This window comes from Pollicipes pollicipes, unplaced genomic scaffold (assembly GCF_011947565.3).
Source record: "Pollicipes pollicipes isolate AB1234 unplaced genomic scaffold, Ppol_2.1 Scaffold_6138;HRSCAF=7277_pilon_pilon_pilon, whole genome shotgun sequence".
In the NCBI taxonomy this organism is placed as follows: Eukaryota; Metazoa; Arthropoda; class Thecostraca; order Pollicipedomorpha; family Pollicipedidae; genus Pollicipes; species Pollicipes pollicipes.
The window spans coordinates 16,810,278-16,837,757 of NW_023596818.1; the positions used below are offsets into that span (position 1 = coordinate 16,810,278).

A 27,480-nucleotide genomic window follows, 5' to 3' on the forward strand; every position below is an offset into this window, starting at 1 on the left:
GCGGAACGTTTTTCCGCGTCCGTGTTGGTTATCAGTTTTCTGATCGTTTCATACAACGGAGCGGTGTGCCCCAAGGTGGCGTTCTAAGCGTCGCGCTTTTTGCGCTTATGATCAATGACGTCGGAGATGCATTGCCTCAGTCGATTGGTCGCTCGCTGTTCGTCGACGATCTTGCGATCTGGTGCAGCTCTTTTCTGACCTCAGCGATGGAGCGTCAGCTGCAACTAGCTGTAGCATGTTTGGAGAGATGGGCCACGCTGAATGGTTTTCGTTTCTCCACGTTGAAAACAACGGGTGTGCACTTTTGTCGCTGTCGTGGTCACTGCCGGGATGTAGCGATCCGACTGTATGGCGAAGCGATCCCATTTTAACCCGTGGTCCGTTTCCTGGGTGTGCAATTGGATCACCGCCTTACTTACAAAGTCCATATAAAGGCGTTGCGAAGCAATTGTTTTAAAACTTTGAATGTCCTGAGATGCATTGCACGCACGTCTTATGGTGCGGACAGGAAAACACTCTTGCTCTTCTATCGCTCTCTTATCAGATCCAAGCTCGACTATGCTTCTTTTGTTTGTGACGGCGTTTGTGAGTCGGTAAAACGCTCATTGGACACGATACATCATACAGCCCTACGTATCGCGACAGGTGCATTCAGGACCTCTCCGACAGCGAGCCTCCTTGTTGAGACCCACGAGCCCTCTTTGTCTACTAGGAGAAAGGTACTGGGCATGAGATACGCCTGTAAGTTGGCGCAGTTCCCCGATCACCCAACATACAAGTGGGTCTTCTCTCGCCGCACAATACGCATGTTTCTCACTGGGAGAGCACATCAGATCGCACCTTTCTGTGTGAGGACTCTCATACTTTTGCAGGAGTGTGGCATTCGCACATGGCATGTGATTCGTTGGAAATTCCCGAGACCCCTCCTTGGAAGCTCTATCCACCAGCGGTAGATGTCTCACTTGCCTATTTCGAGAAGAGGCAGGTGTCTCCGGATGAGTTTCGGCTGAGGTCTTTAGAGTTGATTGCGTCATACCCGGATCACATGAAGACCTACACGGACGGTTCGAAAGCGGATGCCGATGTTGGATGTGCTTTTGTCCAAGGTCCTGTTACACGGCCTTTTGCTCTGCCTGGACACGCATCGGTCTTCACATCCGAGCTAATAGCCATTAATAGCCATAAAGCACTCCATTTCATAGAAGTTGACGGTGACGATCAACACTTAGTTTTATCGGACTCTCTTAGTAGCCTGATGGCACTCCAAGATTTAGATTCATCACATTTCATCGTTCAGAACATTTTAACTCTTCTTACTACACTGTCGCGATCCGGGAAGCAGGTGGTATTCTGCTGGATACCAAGCCACGTTGGCATATCGGGTAATGGAGCGGCTGATGCCGCGGCAAGGCGTGCCACACACGCATCTGGCACCCTTACGATGACAGTCCCCGCTAACGACCTATGTGCCGTGGTATCTGCCTTTATGTTGAAGCAGTGGCAAGCGCATTGGGATGTGCATGCTGCCAATAAACTGAGGGAGATAAGGCCCCGGTTGGGACCATGGGCGTCCAGCTGTCGTAGGGTGAGGCGGGAGGAAGTGACGCTATGCCTCCTGAGAATAGGCCACACATATGCAACTCACCGATACCTCTTATGCGGGGAAGACCAACCGCGGTGTCCTCGCTGCGGGGATCGTTACACCGTACGACATGTCTTGATCGATTGTGCCCACCTCGCCTTGGAACGTATGCGCCATTTTGGATCTGGGTCCTTGCGTCCAGCGCTCTGTGGTATGTTTGGAGACGATTCCAGCTCAGTACATGACGGTTACATCTTTAGTTATCTTGATGACGTACAATTTCATGCCACATATTGAACGAAACCTTATCTCTCCGCTTTTTCAGGCAACTGTTAGATAAAAAGTAGGTTATGGGCGCCATGTGACCAACGTAGTCGGTGCGCCCCAAAGCCCAAATCATCATCATCATCATCCACTACGTCAGTGGCAACCACGCGCTGGTCACAAACGCAAAACAGAACACATCCCGTACCTTGTGCGCAACGCGCCCGCGGAAGGCGAGGCGCCCCTCAACCGAACCCCGCTGGCTGTTGCAGGCTCGATGACGGCGGCAGCGGCGGCGGCAGCGGCGGCGGCGCGGCCGTTCGTGTGCTCACTGTGCGGCAAGGCGTTCCGGGCAGCGTCGTCGCTGTCGCACCACGCGGCCGTGCATCGCGGCCTCACCACGTGTCCGATCTGCGGCCGGGTCAGCTCGCGCCGGCCCGACCTGCTGCAGCACATGCGCATGGTGCACGGCGTGCAGCGGCCCTGAGCCGGCGTTCAGGGCCCCTGAGTCGGCGTTCAGCGCCCCTGAGCCGGCGTGCAGCGGTCATGAGCCGGCGTGCGCGGCTCTGGGTCGTTGCGCGCGGCCCTAAGCCGGTGCGCGCGGCCCTGAGCCGGTGCGCGTGGCCCTGAGCCGGCGTGCAGCGACCCTGAGTCGGCGTGCGGCAACCCTGAGCCGGCGTGCAGCGGCCTAGAGCCGGCGTGCAGCGGCTCTGAGCCGGCGTGCAGCGCCCCTGAGCCGGCGTGCGGCGGACCTGAGCCGATGCGTGCGGCCCTGAGCTGGCGTGCGGCGGCCCTGAGCCGGCGTGCGCGGCTCTGGACAGGTCTGAGAGGCCGGTCGGCGACCCGGTGACAGATTCTTATCCCGCTGGGCCTCTGTGCCTCTGCGTGATGGCGTTAACAACACATTCGGGGAGATGCAGCTTCATTGTTCAGCTGCGCAAAATTGCAGTACCTTTCTGCCGTCGGCTACATGCCGTGAGTAAAAAAAGAACTGCTGCATCCCCTCTCCCCCAATTTCTACGGAAGTGTTGGGCGTTTGTCGTCCTGGATGGGAGGCCATTTGCTGCCTACGTTATGAAGGACTTTCGATGTGCTCGCCTTGCGGGTGCAAATAGCGTGGCTTCGCGTTCACACTGTGGCTGTGTGTCATCCACTATCCCCGGAGCGTCAGCGCCATTCGTTGGTGAATCCGGGTCCAGACTTCCGTTGCAAGGTGCCGTGCAGGAAAGTTGCTAGCATTATGAATAATTGGATGCCGAAATTGCGGAGAGGTCAGACCGCAGCCTTTCGTGGCGGACCAATGTTGAGCCGTGATTGGTTTTTCCTAAGAAACCCTGTTTTTGTGTGTTGTTGGTGGTCTTTGGCGTGGTGATCGGAGACGATAGCAGCAATCCATGGCTGGCGTGATGATGGCTAGTGTTTTGTTATTTATCAATAATTAGTGACGCATATACAGTACAGATAGGTCGACAGTTTTCATGTGTTTGCTTTCGGCGCCGAAAAAACTGTGCAACAAATACGAATATGCTAGTCGTTTTCTTTAACGTTGTCTTAAATCGTTTGGGAATGCCTGAAAGTGTAATGAAAGTCCATGATCAGGCGTCAAACGTTTCCACCCAAACACTCTCCGTGGTACTGTGAAGTGCGACCTTTGTAAAATTATGTCTTTTGTGCTTGAAGTTACAGGCGTTTTGACTTCAGAATTCTTATGCTGACCAACCTTCAGTGCATGAGGAAGCACTGGGTAAATTATGTTATCAAGCAAGCATTGATTATGTCGACACCTGACGTTTCAAGCCGTGCTTATGGTTACAAGCTATCACATCACGAATGCTTGCAATCATAAGTAAAGTTTGAATCGTAGAGCACTGACAGCATGACCCAGTAACCATAAGCGTAAGAACTCTAACTTCATGATGCCGGGAAGCCAGACGCTCAATGCTTTTCTTGCATATACCAAACCAACCTGGCTGTTGTCGGAAGCTGCTAAGGCGACCTACGCCCGTCCTTCGCTCGCTCGCTACGCTCTTCGGCCGGCCGTCGTCGCACCGGTCGTCTAGCCTTTTTGTCTTCTAACTATTCAATCAGTCTCCTTCGGCGTGGCATCTGTCCTGTGTCTGCAGGAACAGTAAAGTGATCTGAGTCTTTCTGAAGCGCGCAGTGGTCATAAGGCTGTTTTCATCATAACATTTCTTACGCTTCTCCCGCGAAACGGCGTTTAGGGTGATAGTTGACGTATGGAAAGACAAGGCACAAATTTATGAGGTGTCACTAACGCAGGTATAATCGTTGCCTACACATGTTTTAGTGATGCCATATTCAAAAAACAGAATACTGTAGTTCTTAATCGAATAAAAACCGCTGAATACCGTCGTACTTGAACATATATAAAACATTATTAATATTCCACGGCGTCACTATATAGCCACCATGAGGTACGTAGTACCCCGCAGGGGCACCGGCTTCGGTCGGTGTAGGGGACTAGCGCCCCCTCGGGTTCCAGCTCCGGTATCGGGTGGACAGCGCAAGCTGTTCCTCTCAGGGTGTGGCGACCCTGCCTGCACGTGAGCTCCTGCTCCTTGTCCCGCCCGCTCCTTCCACTTTACCCGTACTCCCGCATCCGGCCCTATCACCACTCCTCATCCTCGTTTTATCGGGGTCGCCGTGCCCCCTCGCCCACGTCCCCGGGTTGATCGGATCCTGGTGGCTGAGGGGCGCGTCGTGCGGGTCAGTCACGGCGCGTCCCAACACTCCACTTTGGCCAGGATATCCGGGGGCGTGGGGGCCCGTGGGGCCCCACACGGGTCTAGCGGACTGTCGCTCGCGTTGCGGTTGGGTGCTCCTTGCGGGTCTCCGCTTTGGGCGCCTGACCGCGCGCAGCGGCTTAAGGGGTCAAGGTGCGGCGGCGCTGAACCACGGTCAGGACGGGGAGGGGTCTCTCCGGTTACACCTGGCCGTGTGGGAGGCGTCGTTCGCCCCGTATAGCACCGGGGTAGCCCTGGCGGTGACCACCTCCCGAGGGAGTGTTGAGCCGTCCCCCAGTTGGGCTCCGAGGTGGGTGGGGAGCCCCGGTGCCGAAAGAAAAACCCTTTCTGCATGGCATCTTCTGCCTCAAAAAACACCCGTCCTCCGAAAGGGGGTCGGACCACGATAACCCAAGGATGCAGAAAAGACTCTGCTATCCCCGGACCACGGATCCTCGTCTTCCACAGTGAAGAGGTTAGGTTGGCGTCCCTCTCACCGTTTCAGAGAAGAAATGGCTGCGACAAATTTGGAAAAATTATAAGATGTGGCAAGCTCCGGGATGGAAAAATAGAAGTTGAATTTGCTAGTGATCTGGAGGCGAATCGGGCTATGCAAGCAACTGAATTTTCGTACAGTGTTCGGGATGGGGCCGGTAAACTGGAAAAAACAGTGTCGATGTCAGCGACACCACACAACGCCAAAAATTCGTCCAGGGGCGTGGTGAACTGTTTTGATCTACGTGACGTTGATGAGGGAGAGATCGTGGAGGAGCTCTCGGAGTTTGGGGTGACCGCCGTTCGACGGATCCTCGTCGGAAGGGGAGGAGTGTTGGTGCCCACCAACAACCTCATACTCACGTTCAGTCGCCCTGACTTACCGTCCGACATACGTGTGGGATACGCACGTGTCAAGGTGCGCCTCTTCATCCCGAACCCCATGCGATGTTTCAACTGCCAGCGATTTGGTCATACCAAGCAGTACTGCCGCAACAAGCCTGCCTGTGGGAAATGCACTTCCTCCGAACACGCAATGGAACTTTGCAAAATGACGACTGCAGTCGACGCGCCTGAAAACTCCAATGAACAACAAAATTGCCGCCACCTTACTGCAACGAACGCCGTCGAGTTTGGTAAAGTGCTCCAGTTTCTGCGCGCTATAGATTTCCCAGTGATCTTTTCATCGTGATGCTAGGCTGATTACCAAGGCTTTATAGGGTGACCTGGTTGATGCACTTTTCTGATTGACGCCTCTGCATAAATTGATAGTTATGGGCGCTGCATGACCTTCAGCGGTCGATGCGCCCTTAAACCCCGAATTATCATCATCATCATCGAGTTTAGTAAATTACGGCCACATTTTTAGTTATCTTGAAGACATACAATTCCATGCCATATATCGGACCTAGTCTTACCTCCTGGTTTTTTCACGCATCTGTTAAATAAAAAGTAGGTTATGGGCGCCGTATGAGCAATGTAGTCGGTGCGCCCCGAAGCCCAAATCACCACCGCCGAAGTGCTACCTATGACGTCGCACGTACCTACTTCATACATGAGCGACCATCTTCCAAGCCGTAGGAGATCTTGCGGCGCACTTACCTCTGACGTAATAGGTTGCAACTTGTGAACAGCTGTTGGTAATGGGGAACGCAGCCCAGGCGTCAGTCGGACCCGGTCACGTGCTCTGCTAAACAGTGAGCCGACTTCTCGACCGCCGCCCCCATCTCAGCTCCCCTGGCTGCGTCTGAGACGTGCCGGCGCGGTGTGTGCCGCTCCGCTCCGAGCGTCGATTCCGGTACGAGGCCGGCCCGGCGGCGATTGTGGCTCGTCGTAGCCGACGCGTCGCCCTTGCGGCGTCGCCCAGGCAGCCGTATGCAGCGCGCTGACGATTCCTCGCTTGGAGCTCACCCTGAGCGTATCACACACACAGTCGCGGCTGGGAGAGACCCGCGGTCGGTGGCCGGCAATGCCACCGGTAGCTGTCCAGCTTCCGAGGCGCCATCTATGACCGAACCCGTCCATTCATGCCGGGCGCGGCAGCGCAACCCCGACGGGGGCCGTCACACCCGGCCGCGCGAGAGGGAACGAGCCGGGAGCGAGCGCGGCGCGCCTGACCCGATGTCTTTGCAGGGTACCTGTGCCGGCAGCCGGGCTGCGGCCGTTGGTTCCCGAACCGGCCGCGACTCAGCGAGCACGGCGCGTGGCACCGCGGCGAGACCGTCTGCCGGTTCTGCCAGCGCCGGCTGGTCAACAAGACCACGCTGTACCAGCACCTGCTGCGCGTGCACGGGGTGGCGGTGCCGCGCCAGCCTCGCGCCGCGCGCAGCCTCCCCAGCGACGCGACCAGGGCTGGGCACGGCGCCTGGTCAGCCCACGGTTGCGGGTGTGAGCAGAACTTGGAGAAGCAGTGAGGGCTGGGTGTGCCGGGGTGCCCGGGCCGGGCGCGGAGCTGCGGAGGATGCGTGACCTATGGACGGCACGGGACCAGGATAGAGTATGAGAGCTCAGAAAGGATACGGCCTACGGCAGGTCACAGACGCCTTGGGGCCATGCGCATGCTGCTTGATGTCACGTGTAGCTGAGAGTTCAGCAGGGACACAGACATGGATGGAACCCTGGGAGGTCAGGGTGCTTGGCAATGTGTATTTTGCGGCAACGCGGAATGTCACATGGACTGGAGTGACGGGTGTGTCACTCCAGCCCTGCCGGGGGGAGATACGGGGACTTGTTGCGATGCTGTTCGCGGGACTGGACGGGGAATACTGAAGGCCTCCAGTCTCCAGCCCCAATCAGAGAGACCGGAGCCCCGGTGGGTCAGCCAGCAGGTCTGTGGTTGCTGCAGTAATTTGGGAAGCGTGACACGCCCTTTGTTATCCCGTGTGAATAATAGCAGTGTGGACAATGGAGGGCCGTTTCTGGAGTACCGTCTCAACCTAGCTTTTCATTCCTACGTGAGAGATGTGCCATTGCGCACTGATGCACGTTATGTTGAACACAGTTATGCTGAACATGTATGCCAGTTGTGTGCTACCCATCCCTGGTGTGATCGGCAGGATACAGTCAATCACCGGTATTTTTGGAAACTTGGCGTGTACTGTGCGTACATTGGCGGCCTACATTCTGTGCGTTTGTTCCTGGCTGCTCTGTTGCTTTTTGAAGGGGGAGGGGTCATGCAATTAACCGGTTAGACCCGTTGTAGTTGCACTGCTATATCTTCCCCAGTCCTCGGAGTAGTTGTTTGTTTGCGCTGCGTTCGCTCGTCCGTGCCAGTGATAGTCCCTACTCAAGTGTCATCCGACCTCGCCGTAGCTATGTCCTCACCTACTTCCTGAGAATTGGTATTCCATTTCATGGCATGCACACTTGGTACCAGTTCATTGGTGGACGTTAAGGATTTGCTATCTTACATGTACGACAGCGGGCGTAATATTGGCTTTTTTGTTTTCTATTTCATTTTTTTAATTTAAGCTTCCGCCAGTCGTCATCACGGGGGCATTTTACTGCTGCGGCCTAGGGAGATCATCCAAATGTGATGTCACGACTCTAGCAGCAAGTAACTGGGTACGCCGCTTTGTGACACATGGTTTGGCAGTCAATGCATGCCAGGCGTACCTAAGCACGTACCCTCTGACTAAATGAGTGGATGCAGGTCAGGCACTGTTGATGCAGCTCAACAGTGGAAACCTGGGTCAGCTTTGGTGGACGCTATGGCGACTCCTCCACAGCCCCGCGCGTGCCAGCAGGTCGTTTTCGACACAGGTCTGACATTTTTTTATCACCCCTTCAGTGGCTCTGAACAAAGCTGTAGAAACATATATAGGTCGATCGGGGCTCAGGCATGTTCGACTTGCTTCACTGTGAAGAAGTGCGATAGAGCGGCTTTGACCCCGCAGGGGCCCCCCGTGAGGCACTACCTTTCCGTGGTGGGGGGGATTGCGTGCCCCAATGATCCTGCGGGCGGTTGGGGAGGCTTGTAAAGCGCCCCTTCCGGCCAAAGAGGAGGGGCCAGACGAAACGTGCCTTCCGCAAGGGCTCTGACTCGTTCAGAGTAGGGATTGGCAACCCCTCGGCCTCAGCTTCTCAGTCTTATATGGGTCTCGCCGTACCCCGTTGGATCCGCAGGTAGTGATGAAGGGATCCTGGTCACTGAGGGAGTTGCCCTGCGGGTCAGTCGGGGCAGCTTACCATCACGTGGCTTTGGCCCGAATTTGTGATCCTGCGGATGCCTCGTGAAGTCTCCCCACGAGGAAATCGGCTGGTCAGGCGTCGTGTTTTCGTGACACTGGCTTGGAGGCAAGCAGGTCATGTGACGGGTGTTGAGGGGGGAGCTGCCGGGTGCAGTGTCTGCCTCTTGACATCATTAAGGGGCCGTACCTCGGTTTGTCACCAGGGTGCCTGGTTAGCACCTGCGAACCGAGGCACTGGCGCCCGCAGACACGTGCCCGGTGGATCTCGCAGCAACTCTTTTGGCACACTGGCCTGCGTATAGCGTGCTGGTAGCCCTGGCGGCTCCTCTCTTAGAAGTGGACCGTCCCCGTGTTGGGCTCCGTGGTGGGCGGGGAATCAGCGCGCCGAATATAAACACATACTTATGGATACTTTATCATCAACCAACCCCCCAAACCCCGACCGTCGTCCACTACCCCAGTTTCTGGTCGTAAGATCCGCCAAAGTAGATGACCAAGGAAGGACAGTACCGCTCCGACTAAACCCATTTCAGCGCCAACAAGCATTTTCCAAGATCGGGACGCCCAAGGATGTCTTTTGGTATGCGGACGGAGGCATAGAAGTGCATCTAACAGACGTCCGCGAAATCCAGCGCATGCTTAAAACGACCACACTTATGTACAAAGTGCGAGGACAGGGAGAGGTTAGGGTGCCCGTATCGGTGCACCCTCACCCCTCTAAGAACTACTCCAAGGGTGTGATTACTTGCCGGGACCTTCGCGGCGTGAGTGATGAGGATGTTGCTGAGGGTTTGTGTGAGGAAGGGGTGACGGCAGTGAGACGTATCAAGAGGAGAGAGAGAGAGAGGAGAGCTGACCGATACTGATTCAATTATTCTGACGTTTTGCTCTGCGAGAGTTCCAGATAGGGTCCGCGTGGGATATCAGTCGGTTCCTGTTAGGGTCTATGTACCCGACCCAGTCCGATGCTACCGATGCCAGACGTATGGTCACTTCACGGACAAGTGCTGGAAAGAAGTTAGATGCGGAAGGTGTGCGGAAATAGGTCACCAACACTCTGAGTGTAAATCAGAAACCGTGAAATGCGTCAACTGTGGTCAGGGTCACGTGGCGTCATATCGCAGCTGTCAGTCCTTCTTGTCAGCGAAAGCTGTCCTGAACATCAAAGTGAGGGAAGGAGTCTCGTTTCGGGAGGCCCAACGCCGACACAGCGATGCGACCACCACAGGGACATACAAAGACGCCCTTACCAATGCGGCAAGAAATTTAGTCCAGGTAACACCCGCAGCCAACGAGGTACTGAAACTGAGTGGACTTGATGATTTCAAAGGCATGACTGTAGGCGAGTTTGTACAGCTGATACTAAGCACACTTGTATCAACTGGCTCTGCTGTTCCGTCGTACCGGAGGTCGGATCCTCCGGAAAAGAATCCACCTGCGGCATTGGCCGCCGCTAGAGAAGCTCAGCCTATGGGGATAGAACCCCCTGGCGGAGCTACCAGAAAGCCCGGGGCTGGGTCGCGACCCGGGAACGAGGGATGGACCACGGTCCAGCGAGGTCGTGGACTTCGCCCCCCATCATCGCACCCCGGCCCAGCCCGTGCTGAAGACACGCCCTCCCGGGCTCCATCTCCCCCTCTATCCATACCAGCCCCCGCAGGGGCACCGGCTTCGGTCGGTGTAGGGGACTAGCGCCCCCTCGGGTCCCAGCTCTGGTAACGGGTGGACAGCGCAAGCTGTTCCTCTCAGGGCGTAGCGACCCTGCCGGTGCGTGAGCTCCTGCTCCCTGTCCCGCCCGCTCCCTCCACATTACCTGCACTCCCGCATCCGGCCGTATCACCACTCCTTATCCTCGTTTTATCGGGGTCGCCGTGCCCCCTCGCCCACGTCCCCTGGTTGATCGGATCCTGGTGGCTGAGGGGCGCGTCGTGCGGGTCAGTCACGGCGCGCCCCAACACTCCACTTTGGCCAGGATATCCGGGGGCGTGGGGGGCCCGTGGGGCCCCACACGGGCCTAGCGGCTTGTCGCTCGCGTTGCGGTTGGGTGCCCCTTGCGGGTCTCCGCTTGGGGCGCCTGGCCGCGCGCAGCGGCTTAAGGGGTCAAGGGGCGGCGGCGCTGAACCACGGTCAGGACGGGGAGGGGTCTCCCCGGTTACACCTGGCTGTGTGGGAGGCGTCGTTCGCCCCGTATAGCACCGGGGTAGCCCTGGCGGTGACCACCTCCCTAGGGAGTGTTGGGCCGTCCCCCAGTTGGGCTCCGTGGTGGGTGGAGAGCCCCGGTGCCGAAATGCAAACCCCCTTTTTGCATGGCTTCTTCTACCTTTAAAAACACCCGTCCTCCGAAAGGGGGGCGGACCTCGACAACTCCAGGGTGCAGAGGCGAACCTGTTATCCCCGGACCACGGATCCTCGTCTTCGGAAGTGACGAGATTAGGTTGGCGTCCCTGTCACCGTTTCAGAGAAGAAATGGGTGCGACAAATTTGGAAAAATAAGATGTGACAAGCTCCGGGATGGAAAAGTAGAAGTTGAATTTGCTAGTGACTTGGAGGCGAGTCGGGCTATGAAAGCAACTGAATTTTCGTACAGTGTTCGGGATGGGGCTGGCAAACGGGAAAAAACAGTGTCAATGTCGGCGACACCACATAACACGAAAAATTCGTCCCGGGGCGTGGTGAACTGTTTTGACCTGCGTGACGTTGACGAAGAAGAGATCGTGGAGGAGCTCTTGGAGTTTGGAGTGACCGCCGCTCGACGGATTTTTGTCAGAAGGGGAGGAGAGTTAGTGCCCACGAACAACCTTATACTCACGTTCAGTCGCCCCGACAAACCATCCGAGATACGTGTGGGATACGTCCGCGTAAAAGTCCGTCCGTTTTTGCCTAACCCCATGCGGTGCTATCAGTGCCAGCGATTTGGTCACACGAAACCCAACTGTCGGAACCGCGCGGCGTGTGGCAAATGTGCGTCCCTCGAGCACATGAGCGAAGAATGTACTTCTGACAAACCCCACTGCGTCAACTGCGACAGGGACCAGGTTCCGCACATGTCCTACGACCGTGCATGTCCAGCCTACGCTAAGGAGAAGGAAATCATATCAATCAAAACTTCTAAAAACGTATCATTCCGTGAGGCTCGGGAACTTTATGACGAGACCCACCCAAAAACATCGTACGCATCGAAAGTGAAAGCTTCGTTGCCGCACACCAACGTAATCGAGGACATGACGGCTGCTCAATTTCTGGAACTTTTGAGATCGTTTGGCCTATCAGTTGTACCCTCAACACGCGCCCCGGACTCACAGCCAGCACCGCAAGCCCTCTCCCCACCAACCGAGCAGTCGGTGGCCGCCGTGCTGCTGGCCTCCTCGGCACCAGTTGGATCGCCAACAAATGACGGGTGGACGACGGTTCGGCGTGGCCGCAGCCCTCGCGCGCCGTCCGGTATTCCTTCGTCTGAGAAACCACCGGTCTCCTCATCACAGGCACCCCTCACCAGTGCATGTGAACGTGTAGCAGAGACGATGGAGCGTCAAGAAGCTGATAGGCGCGCCCGCGAAGCCAAGCGAGCGCGTCTAGTTGAGCAGCAGAGGACGAAGGCGATTAGCCGGCTGCCGGGGGTGGATCAGGGACGTGCTCCCGCGGGGGAAATCGTTCCACCGCTCAGGCGACGCGTAGAGGCCCCTGGTGGATCCGAGGTTCGGAATCCACCGATGGGCCCTCCTCCTGCGCCGCCATCTAAGGTCACGGCTTCGCCGGCGCCGTCCCCATCTAGAGTGGGGCGCCCGGAAAAGCGTGGCCCCCCCTGGCCAATCTCGCCCACAGACGGCAGCCCACGTATTCGGCCCAGAACCCGGCCGGCGTCGGTGGGATCAGACCTTGGTGGGTCCCTGCACCCCGTAGCTGGACCGTCTGGGTTTGCTGTGGCCGGCGCAGCCGAGTATTTTTAAAAGTAGGTCTGTTTTACACTCACAACCCAAACACATGCCCCCGTCCTCCGGTAGGCGTCGATACCATGGAGTGATAGAAAGCTAACGACCGTCCTGACCTCTTAGCTCCATGACGAATGTTTTACAGTGGAACTGTAGGGGCGTCCGAACAAACTACCAAGATCTCCAAGTATGCATTAACGAGCGGCGTCCGGCGGTGATATGTCTCCAGGAGACAAAACTGGCACCCGACAGCGTTTTTAGTCTTTCGGGTTATGCCGTTTGGCGGCGAGATTTACCACCTGTCCCTGTTGCTCATGGTGGCGTTCTCCTAGCCGTGCACCACAGCGTGTGTGCACAAAGGCTGGCTTTGAATACTGAGCTTCAAGCTATCGCAGTCAAAGTGTTGTTAAACTGCCATACGATCACCATATGCTCAATCTACTTGCCTCCGGGGACCGGGTTTCCGTCCGCTCATCTGAGACACCTGGTGGCTCAGCTTCCGCCGCCTGTCCTCATTTTAGGTGATTTTAACGCTCACCATTCAGCGTGGGGTTGTGTCAAGACAAACACTCGCGGGAAACGCTGCGAAGCCCTCATACATGAAGAATCGTTGTGCCTCTTTAACACGGGCACGCGTACTCATTTTACACTCCCATCAGGACAGGCATCGGCAATCGACTTAAGTCTTTTGAGTCCACAACTGATCAACCATTTTGACTGGTCGGTGTCAGACGATCCAATGGGAAGTGACCACTTCCCCATCTGGATCAAGTACCAGGCTGACGTTTTTCTTGGTTCTCGGCCACAGCGCTGGAATTTTAGAAAAGCCGACTGGACTGAGTTTCAAGCAAGGATCGAGCATTCCCTTACTATGCAGCCAGCGGGTGAACCCCCGTCGGTAGGGGATTTGACATCGCTGATTTTGCGGTCTGCAGAAGGGTGCTTACCGCGAACGTCGGGCTGCCCTCGTCCTCCTGTCCCATGGTGGACGCAGCGGTGCCGGGACGCAATCTGTGCACGTAGGAGGGCCCTTAGAAAGTTTGACCGTCGGAGTACTACTGAGAATCTTATTGCATTTCGACGAGCACGAGCGGCTGCTAGACGTACCATTCTAGAGGCCAAGCGGGCATCGTGGCGATCGTACGTCGGCCATCTAAACTGCCAAACACCTGTATCCAATATATGGTCACGGATCAAACGCATTGCTGGACAGCACTCGTCTGTGCCACACCCTGTGCTCCGTATCAATGGACGTGACATTATACACCCAGCTGACGTAGCAAATGAAATCGCCCGCGCATTCTCCGAACGGTGTGGTAACGGCAATGCCGTCCCGCAGTTTATGCGTCACCGGATCCGCTGCGAGGCATCCCCTGTCGACTTCAGCACGACGGAGCAGATGTCGTATAACCGACCTTTTACAATGGCCGAACTAATTTTCGCGATCGGATCGCTGCGCAATGTGGCAGAGGGTCCAGATCTAGTTCACAACGCCATGCTTAAGCAACTTCCCACTTCAGTAGTTGAGGCCCTCTTAGCGACGTACAACAATCTCTGGGAGAATGGAGGTTTTCCGGAGTCGTGGCGTGAGTCACATATTGTCCCTATGCTCAAGCCTGGTAAGAGTGGGGCTGACCCTGCTGACTATCGCCCTATCTCACTGACATCATGCGTTTGTAAGTTGATGGAACGTATGGTAAATGTGCGTTTGTCGTGGTTTTTGGAGCGATACAACGTTTTTACGGCTGCTCAGTGTGGATTCAGAAAAAATCGCAGTACCATTGACCATCTTATAGCTCTCGACACAGACATTCGCACCAGTTTTAGGGAAAAGCGACATGTTGGCGCTGTGTTTTTTTATGTTGAAAAAGCTTATGATACGACGTGGCGTTACGGCATCCTGAAAAAGCTCTTTCATTATGGCATTCGAGGAGCCATGGGCACGTTCTTAGCGAACTTTATGACCGATCGTTCTTTCAGAGTTCGTGTTGGCTCACACTTCTCGGATAGGTACCAACAAGACAATGGCGTGCCCCAGGGTAGCGTTTTGAGCGTCGCTCTGTTCGCGGTTATGATTAACGATATTGGTGACTCTCTTCCAAAGTCGGTCAGCCGCTCTCTCTTCGTGAATGACGTCGCCATCTGGTATGCCTCGTCAAACTTTGCCTCTTTGGAACGTCGCTTGCAGTTGGCTGTGATCAGCCTGGAAAGATGGAGCGTTATAAACGGACTACGTTTCTCGACCTCGAAAACAGTTGCTATGCACTTTTGCAGACGACGTCGTCAATGCCCCGCTATGGCTTTAAGGCTATACGGCCAGACCATCCCAAACGAACCCAGTACCCGCTTCTTGGGTCTGCAGTTTGATAACCCTTTATCGTATGGGTCACATTTGAAAACCCTACGTGACAACTGTTTTAAAGCATTGAACATATTGAAGTATGTGCCTCGAACATCTTATGGAGCGGACAGAAGAACACTGCTACTGCTATACCGCTCACTTATACGTTCGAAACTTGACCATGGCTGTTTTATTTATGACCGTGCGCCGAGTTCCTGCAAACGTTTATTAGACACCGTGCAACATACCGCATTACGCATTGTTTCGGGGGCATTCAGGACGTCGCCAGTTGCTAGCCTTACCGTGGAAGTTAATGAACCGGCGTTGGCACTGAGAAGGGAAATGCTTGGCATGCGGTACTTTTGCAAGCTGGCTCAATTTCCCAACCATCCGACTCACCGAGCAATCTTTTCACGTGATGTGGAAAGCAAGTTCCAAAGTAGCGGAAGGCTGTCCGCTATTCCATTTGGTGTCCACATGAAGAAGCTGTTCCGGGAAAGCGACATAAGGTTGCGTGGTGTGCTGAGGTCGCGTCCCGTATTAGTGCCTCCATGGGAGCTAATCTCACCAAAAGTGGATGTATCCCTTTCATGCACAAGCAAACAGGGAGCGATCCCATGCGACCTGAGATCGAAGGCTCTGGAGCACGTCGGGTCGTACATAGGTTTTCAAGCCACATATACTGATGGGTCGAAGACGGAGGTAGGTGTTGGTGCTGCATTTGTGAATGACCAAGCCACCCGGTCCTTTTCTTTACCGAAACACGCCTCAGTTTACACGTCCGAGCTCGTTGCAATCAGTAAAGCCCTATGCTTCATCGAAGTTGGTGAGAGCAACTCACACGTGGTCTTATCCGATTCTTTGAGCAGCCTGTTGGCTCTGACAACCTATAACCCACCTTGTCCCATTATACAGGATATTTTAGTTCGCCTGACAGCGCTGGATCTTGCTGGTAAAACTGTCGTCTTATGCTGGATACCGAGTCATGTGGGTATCGCAGGTAACGAGCGTGCTGACGCGGCCGCAAAACGGGCAGCGCGTGCACCTTGCACCCGTTCTTTACCCTTGCCGGCAAGGGACTTTTACCCTGAAATCGCGACCTTTGTGAAGGCGAAATGGCAGCGCTGCTGGGACGCCATTGTAAACAATAAGTTAAAGATGATCAACCCACAACTGGGTCTATGGTCTTCAAGCTCACGTAAGCTGAGACACGAAGAAGTAACCCTCAGCAGGTGACGAATTGGCCACACACACGCAACACATAGCTACCTTTTGTGCGGTGAAGAACGCCCTAAATGTCCTCGCTGTGGTGCGCCACTTACGGTTCGCCACGTTATTCACTCCTGCCCACAGTTCAGAGAAGAGCGGGCACTTTACTTCGGACGAGATGCGTCAGGTCTTACCTTTTCAGACCTTATTGGTGACGATTCTCGCATGCTTGGCACCGGACAGCTGTTTTCATTTTTGAGAAGCGTAGGATTCACAGCCATTTATACGCCACGGTAAACACTTAGCTGTTATGGGCGCAAAATGACCCTAGAAGTCGACGCGCCCTAAAACCCCAATCATCATCACTATCCATACCAGCTACGACGGGATTTGTCGTCGCTGGCACAGGGGCGCTACGAGAGTTGGGCGCCTCTGGCTCCCCAGCTAGTGGCCCTGCCGGAAGCGCCGGTCCTCCCGGCTCACGGGAACCGGACAAGGTTCGGCATCCTCCAGTCGTCGCTCCCTCCCGGAACCGCCCCTCTGAAACTGTTGTTCGTCCGGGTTCTCTGGACCTTGGCCCTGCAGGGCGCGCCGCCAAGTCGGCGTCTGCACAGCGGACGGGGGGCCGGCTCCCACCGTCGACTCCGCCCCACTCACCGGGAGGGTCAATGGGTCCGCCTCCCATCCCTCCACCTGGGGACGGGGTTTCGGGTCGGCCTACCCTGCCGTCCCCGGTGGCGGGTCGTGCAACAAAGCGTGCCCCTCCTTGGCCGACGTCGCCTACGGAGGGTGGAAGTCCCAAAGCCCGGCCAAGGGTCCGGCTTACCTCCACTGAAGTAGAGCGTCGCCAGGGAGATTTGTTTAGTGCAAAGTCCTAGGTGAACGCTTAAAGCAGATGTAAGCTGTACCGATGGATCTTAACGGTACACCCCACATACAAGCATACCTAGGATGCCAGTGACGTTTTTACAATCGAACATGCGTGGCTTGAGGGCCAACATGTCGGACCTACACACACTCTTATCTTATCGTAACCCGGTTGTGGCATGCTTACAAGAAACAAAGGTGTCTGATGACACCCAAATTAACGTCAAATGTTACAGCATCTTTCGGAAAGACGTGAGAACTGACACGATCGCCCATGGTGGGGTGGCGGTTTTAGTTCATCACAGTATACCGTGCTCTCCTGTAAGTCTTAACACTGACCTTCAAGCTGTTGCTGTCGTCGTCGACCTTGGGTCGCTGAGGCTGACTGTCTGTTCTATCTACCTCCCTCCTGCTGAGGAAGTACCGGATTCGACACTACAGTCCATCTTCGATCAGCTTCCATCGCCGTTCTTGTTGCTAGGTGACTTCAACTCCCATAGCCCTTCGTGGGGCTGCAGTCACACAAGCCGCCGAGGCCGACATCTTGAGCGTTTGCTGAATACAAATAATCTTTGTGTTGTTAACACCGGCCAGCATACCCATATATCTCTGCCGTCCAGCACTACTTCAGCGATAGATCTTTCTATCTGCTCCTCGTCCCTTTTCTGTCGGTTGTCTTGGTTCGTTGAGAGCACTACATATGGGAGCGACCATTTCCCAATATGGCTTGGGATGAACGCTGGACACCCAGGCAGGAGGCCTTCCTGCTGGAACCTTCAACGTGCTAACTGGCAAAAGTTTACTGATGAGTGCCATATTAGAGTGCAGCCGACCGAGGACGACAATGCAACGCCTCTTGCACAACAAGTGCTATCCACAATTGTCGACACTGCAAGGTCTTGCATTCCCTTGACATCACCTGAGCCGCGCAGGATCCCTGTTCCCTGGTGGTCAGAGGCCTGCAAGGCGGCAATTCTCAAGCGGAAGCGGGCGTTCAGGGTTTTTAAGCGTTCTGCAACGACCAACAACCTCATCGCTTTTAAAAAGGCCAGAGCATTTGCGAAACGCACAATACGTGAGGCGAAGCGTACATCATGGAGGGAATATGTAAATGGTTTAAATCGTCACACCCCACTGAGTGCAGTGTGGCAGCGAGTTAGTCGCATTTCCGGTAGGAGCGTCTCCACTGCAGTTCCGGTGCTGAAAGTGGCGGGAATCACGATATTGAACACACAAGAAGTTTCCAACAAAATAGGTCTCGCATTTGCAGAAAGGTGCCGACATGGAACAGACGACCCACGCTTTATTCGTTACAAGGAACAAAGTGAGAAGACGGCAATCAATTTTAGAATTCGTGACTCAGAGATTTATGAGTACAACCAACCGTTCACTGTCATGGAGCTCTGCACTGCTCTTAAAAGAGCTAAGAGTGTGTCGCCTGGATTGGATAAAGTCCACAATGATATGCTGAATCACCTAAAGAAGGAGTCCCTCCATGCCTTACTTGAACTTTTCAACTACATATGGCTGCAAGATGACTTCCCAGAGTCGTGGCGGGAGCCCATTATAGTCCCGATACAGAAGCCCGGAAAGGATGGTTCCGACCCACTGCACTACCGCCCAATTTCGCTGACTTCATCCCTATGCAAAGTGCTGGAGAGGATGGTGAATGATCGTCTCATGTGGTACCTTGAAACCCACGATTGTCTTTCCAAAGTGCAATGCGGGTTTCGGAAGAACCGATGCACTGTTGATCACTCAACGATCTTAGACACAGCTATACGACATTCTTTTAAACAAAGACGTCACACGATAGCAGTCTTCTTTGACATTGAGCGGGCTTATGATACCACCTGGCGCTATGGCATTCTAAGCAAAGTACACAAGTGTGGACTCCGAGGTCACATGGCACTCTTCATTGAAAACTTTTTACGTCGTCGATTCTTCCGCGTACGAGTGGGTGGCATGCTATCTTATCGCTATGAACAAGAGAACGGTGTTCCTCAAGGGAGCGTCCTGAGCGTAACCCTGTTTGCGCTGATGATCGATGACATCGCCGACTGTCTGCCACCTACCATCAGGCGGTCATTGTTTGTGGACGACTTTGCCATCTGGTGTGCGGCATCCACAACGACGTCTGCTGAGAGGCAGCTTCGTTATGCCTGATTCGACTAACTGAGTGGAGCCTTAAGAAGGGCTTCAAATTTTCGACCACCAAGACTAAGTGCATGCACTTCTGCTCACGGATTAGAGGCTGCAGAGACCCGGAGTTGCGACTGTATAATGGCACTATCCCAGTTTCTAGCGATATTTGTTTCCTAGGCCTCACGTTTGACCGTCGGCTCACGTTGAAGCAACACTTTTAGATGGTTAAGACTAAGTGTCTCAAGCGCATGAACCTCATGAAAGCAATGTGCCGTATGACCTTTGGAGCCGATAGACGCACCCTGGTGAACCTGTATAGGGCCCCAATTCGATCAGTCATCGATTATGCTAGTCCTGTGTACGATGGTGCTCCTACATCTTCAAGTCAGGTTTTGGACACAATCCACCATACATGTGTTCGTATAGCCACTGGGGCGTTTTGTACGATCCGAACAAGAAACTTGCTGGTGGAAGCGAATGAACCGTCCTTGCCTCTTAGGAGACGACTGACTTTGAATTACGCTACAAAGGTTTCACAATTTCCGGATCACCCAGCCTTTAAGTTCATCTTCTCTCAGACGTTAATCCGTTCTTTCTTGAGGGGGCAGCCCACGTCATCGCGGCCGATGTGCCTGCGCGTCCGGGACTGACTAGACGAGTCGCTTATTGCGCTGGATGACATTACCCCGCACACTCTTCAGGACCCAACTCCGTGGAGACGTCTGAGTATTAAGTATAATTTGGAACTCTGTCAACATCTTAAAAATGACACTTCACCACGAGAGTTCCTCACGTATTCGTTGGAACATATCTCACAATACGCGAACTCATTACAAATATTTACCGATGGGTCCAAAGGCTCAACAGGAACGGGTTGCGCATTTGTTTGCGGTGACCATACCGTAGGTCTATGCCTCCCGCAGCACCTGTCAGTTTTTTCCTCAGAACTGTTTGCTATTTTAGCAGCGCTTCAGTACGTTGCTTGTCGTCCTGAAAGGGATATAGTGATTTTGACCGACTCGCGTAGTGCACTTTTATCATTAGACCCGACGGCGATGTCACGTGACCACTCATTTTTTATTCGTCAAGCTGGGAGGAACTGGAATGGCTGGACAACACTTCCTGCCGTATCACATTTATGTGGATCCCCAGCCACATGGGAATAATGGGAAATGAAAAAGCCGACGCCGCAGCGAAAACTGCGGCATGTGAGCGAAACCCAATCCCAATTTCTGTACCCGCTCGAGATCTGAAGGCAGTCATTTCCAAATACGTCCGCAATACGTGGCAGCACATGTTCGACCAACAGGTTCACGCTTTCAGGGAAATCAAGCCCCAACTGGGTGATTGGGAATCCTCCCATCGCCGAAGCCGCTTCCAGGAAGTCGCCCTTTGTAGGCTTCGGTTGGATCATACATATGCAACACACTCGTTGTACTTGACGCGTAGGGATGTCCCACGGTTTGGTAGATGCGGGGACCGGTTGTCTGTTGAACATGTGCTCGTCTCATGCCGGCGCCTTGAGACGGAGAGGCGACGATTTTTTCCTCCAGCGCCCCTTCATCGGTTACTCGGTCGAGACCCATGTGGTGATCTTGGAGATATGCTCGCATTTTTAGCACACATTGACTTTGACGTTATTTTCACTCACCCCTCAGTGTAAGTGCGCCAGTGATACTACCTGTTATTAGTTGACAACATACTTATCGCGTCGTCGCAAGGGTAGATAACCGTCATCGAGTGGGCGCAAAATGGCCCTGATGCCGACGCGCCCTTAAAAACCAAATCACCACCGAACCACCACTTTCGACGAGGAGGAAAATGCTTGGCATACATTATGCCTTGAAGCTGCGGCAGTTCCCACTTCACCCGACATTTTCTGCAATATTTTCGCGGTTTGCGGTAAGTTTTCTTCGTCATGGGCCGCAGCAGCACGCTTTAACTTTTTGTTCCCGAATGAGAGCGTTGTTGCTTGAGAGCGGAATTCCTCTTCGGGGTGTAAGGCAAGTAAGCCACCTGGCTTCTCCTCCTTGGCAAATGACCACACCCTTCATTGACACCTCGCTTACGGAAATGAGGAAAAAAACGTCACACCACACCTATTGAGATCCAGGGCAGTTGAGCTTTTGGCGTGTTACGAAGGATATGCCCTGACATACACAGACGGATCCAAAACCTCGGATGGCGTGGGTTGTGCTTTTGTCAGCGGTTCCGTCGCTCGATCGTTCTCGTTACCGGCCCACTCGTCAGTTTTTACGGCGGAATTGGTTGCAATTACCAAGGCGATATGTTTCATAGAAGTGGGTGAAGAATCTTCACACGCCATTTTTACAGATTCACTGAGCAGTCTCTCTGCACTGAAGTCTTTTTATCCATCATGTCCCCTTTTACAGGACATTTTATCACGCCCGACACAATTGAATCGGGTTGGAAAGAGGGTTGCGCTGTGCTGGATCCCTAGTCACGTCGGTATCGTGGGCAACGAACTGGCTGATGCCGCTGCTAAGCGAGCAGTGGTAGCACCATATACCCGGTTTTTGCCTTTCCCTGCCAGAGATTTTTACCCGGCAGTCAAGACCTTCCTGAGAAGCAAATTGCAGCGTTGTTGGAACCAGGTGGGTGGCAATAAGCTCAGGGCGATAAAGACAGAGTTGGGCTTGTGGTTGTCATGCTCTCGCAGTGTGCGGTGGGAAGAGGTGGTTTTATGCAGGCTGCGCATTGGGCATACTTATGCCACCCATGGCCATCTGTTGCATGGAGCCGACAGACCCCTATGCCAGCGGTGTGGTGCCGTCCTCACTGTCCACCATGTCGTTGTATCATGTCCATGCCTCATCGAAGAACGACGACGTCACTTTGGCTCACAGGCTTCGATCCTGACGATTAACGATGTGCTTGGTGACAGTTCCTCCTTTCTTGATCCCAAACAGCTCTTTTCGTTTTTAAAAGATATCGATTTTCAAGTCATTTTCGCACCGTACTAATTAAGTAACAGCATAGTTGTAGGCGCAAAATGACCACTGCAGTCGACGCGCCCGAAAACTCCAATGAACAACAAAATTGCCGCCACCTTACTGCAACGAGAGCGCAGTTTTTTGGACACCACGTCCAGAGTCGCACGCTATGTGACTTTTTAGGGGATTCTTCGAACGCCGTCGAGTTTGGTAAAGTGCTCCAGTTTCTTCGTGCTATAGATTTCCCAGTAATCTTTTCATCATGATGCGAGGGCTGATCATCAAGGCTTTACAGGGTGACCTGATTGATGCACTCCTCTGATTGACGCCTCTGCATAAATCAATAGTTATGGGCGCTGCATGACCTTCAGCAGTCGATGCGCCCTTAAACCCCGAATCATCATCAGCTTTATGCAGGTTACGTATTGGGCATACGTATGCCACATATGGCCATCTGTTGCATTGACCCGACAGAGCCCTATGCCAGCGGTGTGGCGCCGTTCTCACTGTCCACCATGGCATTGTATCCTGTCCGTGCCTCATCGAAGAACGACGGCGTCACTTTTGTCCGCAGGCTTCGCCCCAGACGATTAGCGATGTGCTCGGGGACAGTTCTTCCTTTCTTGATTCCAAACAGATTTTTTCGTTTTTAAAAGATATTGATTTTAAAGTCATTTTCACGCCACACTAATTAAGTAAAAGCATCGTTATGGGCGCAAAATAACCAATGGTGTCGGCGCGCCCAAAAACCCTAATTAACAAAACGACGTCACACTGGTCTCCCTGCACGCAGGTGACCGGTGCTCGGTGTGTCCCGTGTCCGGCTGCGGCAAGCTGCTGGCCAACCGGAAGCGGCGTAGCGACCACCTGTCCTGGCACCGCGGTGAGACGGTGTGCCTGCTCTGCCAGCACCGCTTCTCCACCAAGTTCAACCTGCGCACCCACATGAAGGTGAAGCACGGCCTGCAGCCGGCGACGTCAGCGGCGGAGCGGCCGCCAGACCTGCCGCCGCTGCTTTAGTGGTCCGGGAGTAGGCCGCTACTGTGGTGGTCTGGTCCGGGGCAGGCCCGCTGCTGTGTTGATTTGGTCCGGGGCAGGCCCGCTGCTGTGGTGATCGTGTCCGGGGCAGGCCCGCTGCTGTGGTCAGTGCCGGTCTGTGCTCAGGCCGCTGCTGTGATGGTCTGGTCACGGGAGGCGCGCTGCTGTGGTGGTCTGGCCAGGGGCAGGCCCGCTGCTGTGGGGGTTCGGGCTTAGACCGGCTTCCGCGATTGTTTGGTCCAGGAGAGATCCCTGGTTGCTCCTGGGGGGTGGCGAGTGAATACACGAGTCCGAGCAGCAATGGGAGATGCTGATCAGATGCCGCCACTCAGTTTTTCCCTTACCGTTGCGGCTGAGCTCATGTTGGTGGCGTCGGCCTACCGCCACATGGCGCCCCGCACCTGTCCGCAGGCGCTGTAGCGTCGGTTGTAGTGGTGGCGCGGCCGGTATTTCAGTACTGTTCGAGCGATGCCATTGTTTTCTGGAAGTGAGCGAAAGTAGTTCGGTGTTTTACCGGCGTTGCGAGTTTGCTATGTTAAGACCGGCGGTCATGGCGGATGTTCCTGTTTGCCATTAAAGCGTGCCCGCCCTTCCTGCCAAGATGGGCGGCAGGCGACACCATATAACCTAAGCAGCCAAGTGCTTCGTAGATCCCCAATGACGACGACGGCGACCATATGTATATCTTCCTCACTAAGGACTCATACGAACACACGTTGATTAGCTTATGAATCCTGTATCACTCGCGACGCGTTTCATACCCCGCAGGGGCACCGGCTTCGGCCGGTGTAGGGGACTAGCGCCCCCTCGGGTCCCAGCTCCGGTAACGGGTGGACAGCGCAAGCTGTTCCTTTCAGGGCGTAGCGACCCTGCCGGTACGTGAGCTCCTGCTCCTTGTCCCGCCCGCTCCGCTTCCCATTATCCTTTCTCCGTCATCCGGCCCTATCACCACTCCTCATCCTCGTTTTATCGGGGTCGCCGTGCCCCCTCGCCCACGTCCCCGGGTTGATCGGATCCTGGTGGCTGAGGGGCGCGTCGTGCGGGTCAGTCACGGCGCGTCCCAACACTCCACTTTGGCCAGAATATCCGGGGGCGTGGGGGGCCCGTGGGGCCCCACACGGGTCTAGCGGCTTGTCGCTCGCGTTGCGGTTGGGTGCTCCTTGCGGGTTTCCGCTTGGGGCGCTTGGCCGCGCGCAGCGGCTTAAGGGGTCAAGGGGCGGCGGCGCTGAACCACGGTCAGGACGGGGAGGGGTCTCCCTGGTTACACCTGGCCGTGTGGGAGGCGTCGTTCGCCCTGTATAGCACCGGGGTAGCCCTGGCGGAACCACCACCCCCTGGGTGAGTGGGCCGTCCCCCAGTTGGGCTCCGAGGTGGGTGGGGAGCCTCGGTGCCGAATGTTACAACCTTACACGCATGGCAACTATAAACTCAAAAAACACCCGCACCCCGAAAGGGGGGCGGACTGAGGCTACAGGTGGTAGTGCGTCAGCGCCTACCCCTCGGATCTTGATTTTTCGAAGCGCCGAGAAGCCGTTGTCGTCCCTTTCGCCCTTTCAAAGGCGAAATGGGTGTGATCGGTTTGGAAAGGTGCTCCGATGCGATAAGCTCAAGGACGGCGGGATCGAGGTTGAGTTCCAGAACGGAGAGGAGGCCAAACGGGCCAGGACCTCGGATAGGTTTGTGTACTGTGTACGGGATGCGGAGGGGAAAAAGGATGTGTCAGTGGCGATGGCTGTGGAGGTCCATAGGACAAAGAACTCGTCAAAGGGTATCATGAACTGTTTTGACCTGAGAGATGTCAGTGATGAGGAGATAATCGATGGTCTCGCTGAGTTCGGGGTAACGGATGCTCGCCGCATCAAGGTGCGCAGAGGTGCGGAGCTGGTCCCCACGAACAACATTGTGCTGACTTTTAATCGTCCTGACATACCATCTGAAGTAAGGGTAGGCTATGTGAAGGTAAAGGTGCGCCTTTTTATTCCGAACCCCATGAGATGTTTTAAGTGCCAAATGTTTGGACATACGAGAGATTTCTGCCGCAACCAGCCAGCATGTGGCAAGTGTGCTTCTCCGGAGCACCCGAGCGATCAGTGCACTGCAGCGAACCCATGGTGTGTGAACTGTGGGAAAAACCAGAAACCTCACTCCACTTTTGATCGCGCATGCCCGGCGTACGCCAGAGAGAAGGAGATCATCGCACTAAAAACCACGAAGAACATCTCATTTCGGGAAGCAAGGGACTTATATGAACTGAGCCACCCTAAGACATCATATGCCACGGCGGCCAAGGCCCATGTCCCACCTGAGGTCTCCTTAGACCAGATGACTGGATCGCAGTTCATTAAACTGCTTACATCGTTCGGGCTGTCGGTTGTACCGGCGTCTCAGGTGCACGCCACAGCATCGGCAACACTGTCGTCCCCCGTCTCGTTGGCACCTTGTGCCCCCTCTGAGGCACAGGCCAGCGCGCCAGTTGTTACCTCGCCGCCCCACCCCACACCAGCCGAAAGCAATGAGTGGACCGTGGCCCGCCGGGGCCGAACCTCTCGGTCTTCGCCAGTAAGCGCGCGATCACCGGCTTCACAGCCGTCCTCCCCAGGAGCATCACGTCCTACAACCCTGAGTGAGACGATGGGTCGGAAACTGGACAACCTTGAGCGCCAAGAGGCGGAGAGACGGGCGCGCGAGGCAAAGCGTGCACGCCTTCAGGAGCAGGAGAGGGCAAAGGCAGCCAGTCGGCTGTCGGGTGCGGGCCCCGGGCCTGCTCCCACGGGGGAGGTAGTCCCACCTCCCCGAAAGCGTGTGGAAGCTCCCTCAGGCCCCTCCGACTCGCGGAGAGACCCGTCTATGGGTGCTTCACCACCACCGCCGCCTAGGACCACGGCGTCGCCGGCGCCGGCTCAGTTTAGGACGGGGCGTCCGGAAAAGCGTGGACCGCCGGGGCCGATTTCGCCAACAGATGGCGGTAGTCCCCGGATCCGACCCAGGATCCGCCCGATCTCTTCGGGTTCTGACGACAAAACCCACAACCATGGGCCAGGCTCTAGCGCTGCTGAGTTCTTTTAAAACCTTACAGTGCTTTTAAAGCCTCCTCATTCAGTCAGTTTTACAGTGGAACTGTAGAGGTGTAAGGTCAAGCACCCAGGACTTGCAGACAGTTTTAAGCGCGCACTGCCCGGTAGCCGTGTGTCTCCAGGAGACCAAGTTGGCGCCTGATGCGGCCTTCAGCCTGAAAGGGTACACTACCTTCCGCACTGACATGCCAATAGATACCGTTGCTTACGGTGGCGTTCTTTTGGCTGTACACCAAAGCGTACCTACGCGGCGTCTGGTGTTGAGAACAGACTTGCAGGCTGTCGCAGCAACGGTGAATTTCAACCGCCGCACTATAACTGTCTGCTCTCTCTACTTGCCACCTGGGGTTTCATTTCCATCTGGAGGACTACGAGAGTTAGTCTCTCAACTCCCTCCCCCTCTACTCGTTTTAGGTGATTTTAATGCACATCACACTGTGTGGGGGTGTGCTTCCACGAACACTCGCGGGAGGCTATGTGAGGCTCTCGTGCGTGACGAAGGTCTGTGCGTTTTAAATACAGGATCAAGAACGCATTTTACATTGCCATCCGGACAATCGTCGGTGCTAGACCTGAGCATTTGTAGTCCGCAGTTGGTACCACACTTCACCTGGGATGCTTCAGAGGACCCCCTTGGAAGTGACCACTTTCCGGTCTGGGTTCGGTACCGTGGTGGTACTGTTCTTGGTACTCGACCTCAGCGTTGGAATTTCAAGAAGGCGGACTGGAGGGGATTTGAGACTCGCCTGGACGAAACGTTTTCCAACGATTTCGACTCTGCAACTCCGACTACGGAGGAATTTACGTCTCTCGTGTTGGATGCGGCGAAAGGATGCATTCCGCGCACCTCCGGATGCCCTCGTCGTACCCCTGTACCTTGGTGGAGCGACGAGTGTCGCGACGCTATTCGTGCACGTCGGAGAGCTTTTAGGGCTTTTGACCGGCACAGCAGCACATTAAACCTCTTGGCTTTCAGGCAAGCACGCGCGGCCGCACGCCACACTATACGAGAGGCGAAACGTGCATCATGGCGCAGCTACGTCAATTTACTAAATCGCCACACGCCGACGTCACAGGTATGGGGCCGCATTAAGCGAATCGCTGGACTGCATCCAGCAGTTTCTCTTCCCGTACTGCGAGTGGGAAGTC

The 27,480-nt window shown here is 54.9% G+C and overlaps 2 protein-coding genes across 2 annotated transcripts; both read left to right on the forward strand.

Moving 5' to 3' along the window:
• The first annotated feature begins 773 nt into the window (after nucleotides 1-773).
• Nucleotides 774-2,271, forward strand: LOC119106275 (uncharacterized). The gene has a single exon (XM_037229889.1). The coding sequence runs from the start codon at nucleotides 890-892 to the stop codon at nucleotides 1,877-1,879; it is 990 nt and encodes a 329-aa protein (XP_037085784.1). The 5' UTR covers nucleotides 774-889; the 3' UTR covers nucleotides 1,880-2,271.
• Nucleotides 2,124-23,677, forward strand: LOC119105382 (histone-lysine N-methyltransferase PRDM9). The gene is made up of 4 exons (XM_037228849.1): nucleotides 2,124-2,316; nucleotides 6,718-6,878; nucleotides 23,054-23,170; nucleotides 23,669-23,677. Exons 1-4 carry the CDS (start codon nucleotides 2,124-2,126, stop codon nucleotides 23,675-23,677), a joined length of 480 nt encoding a protein of 159 aa, XP_037084744.1.
• The last annotated feature ends 3,803 nt before the right edge of the window (nucleotides 23,678-27,480 follow it).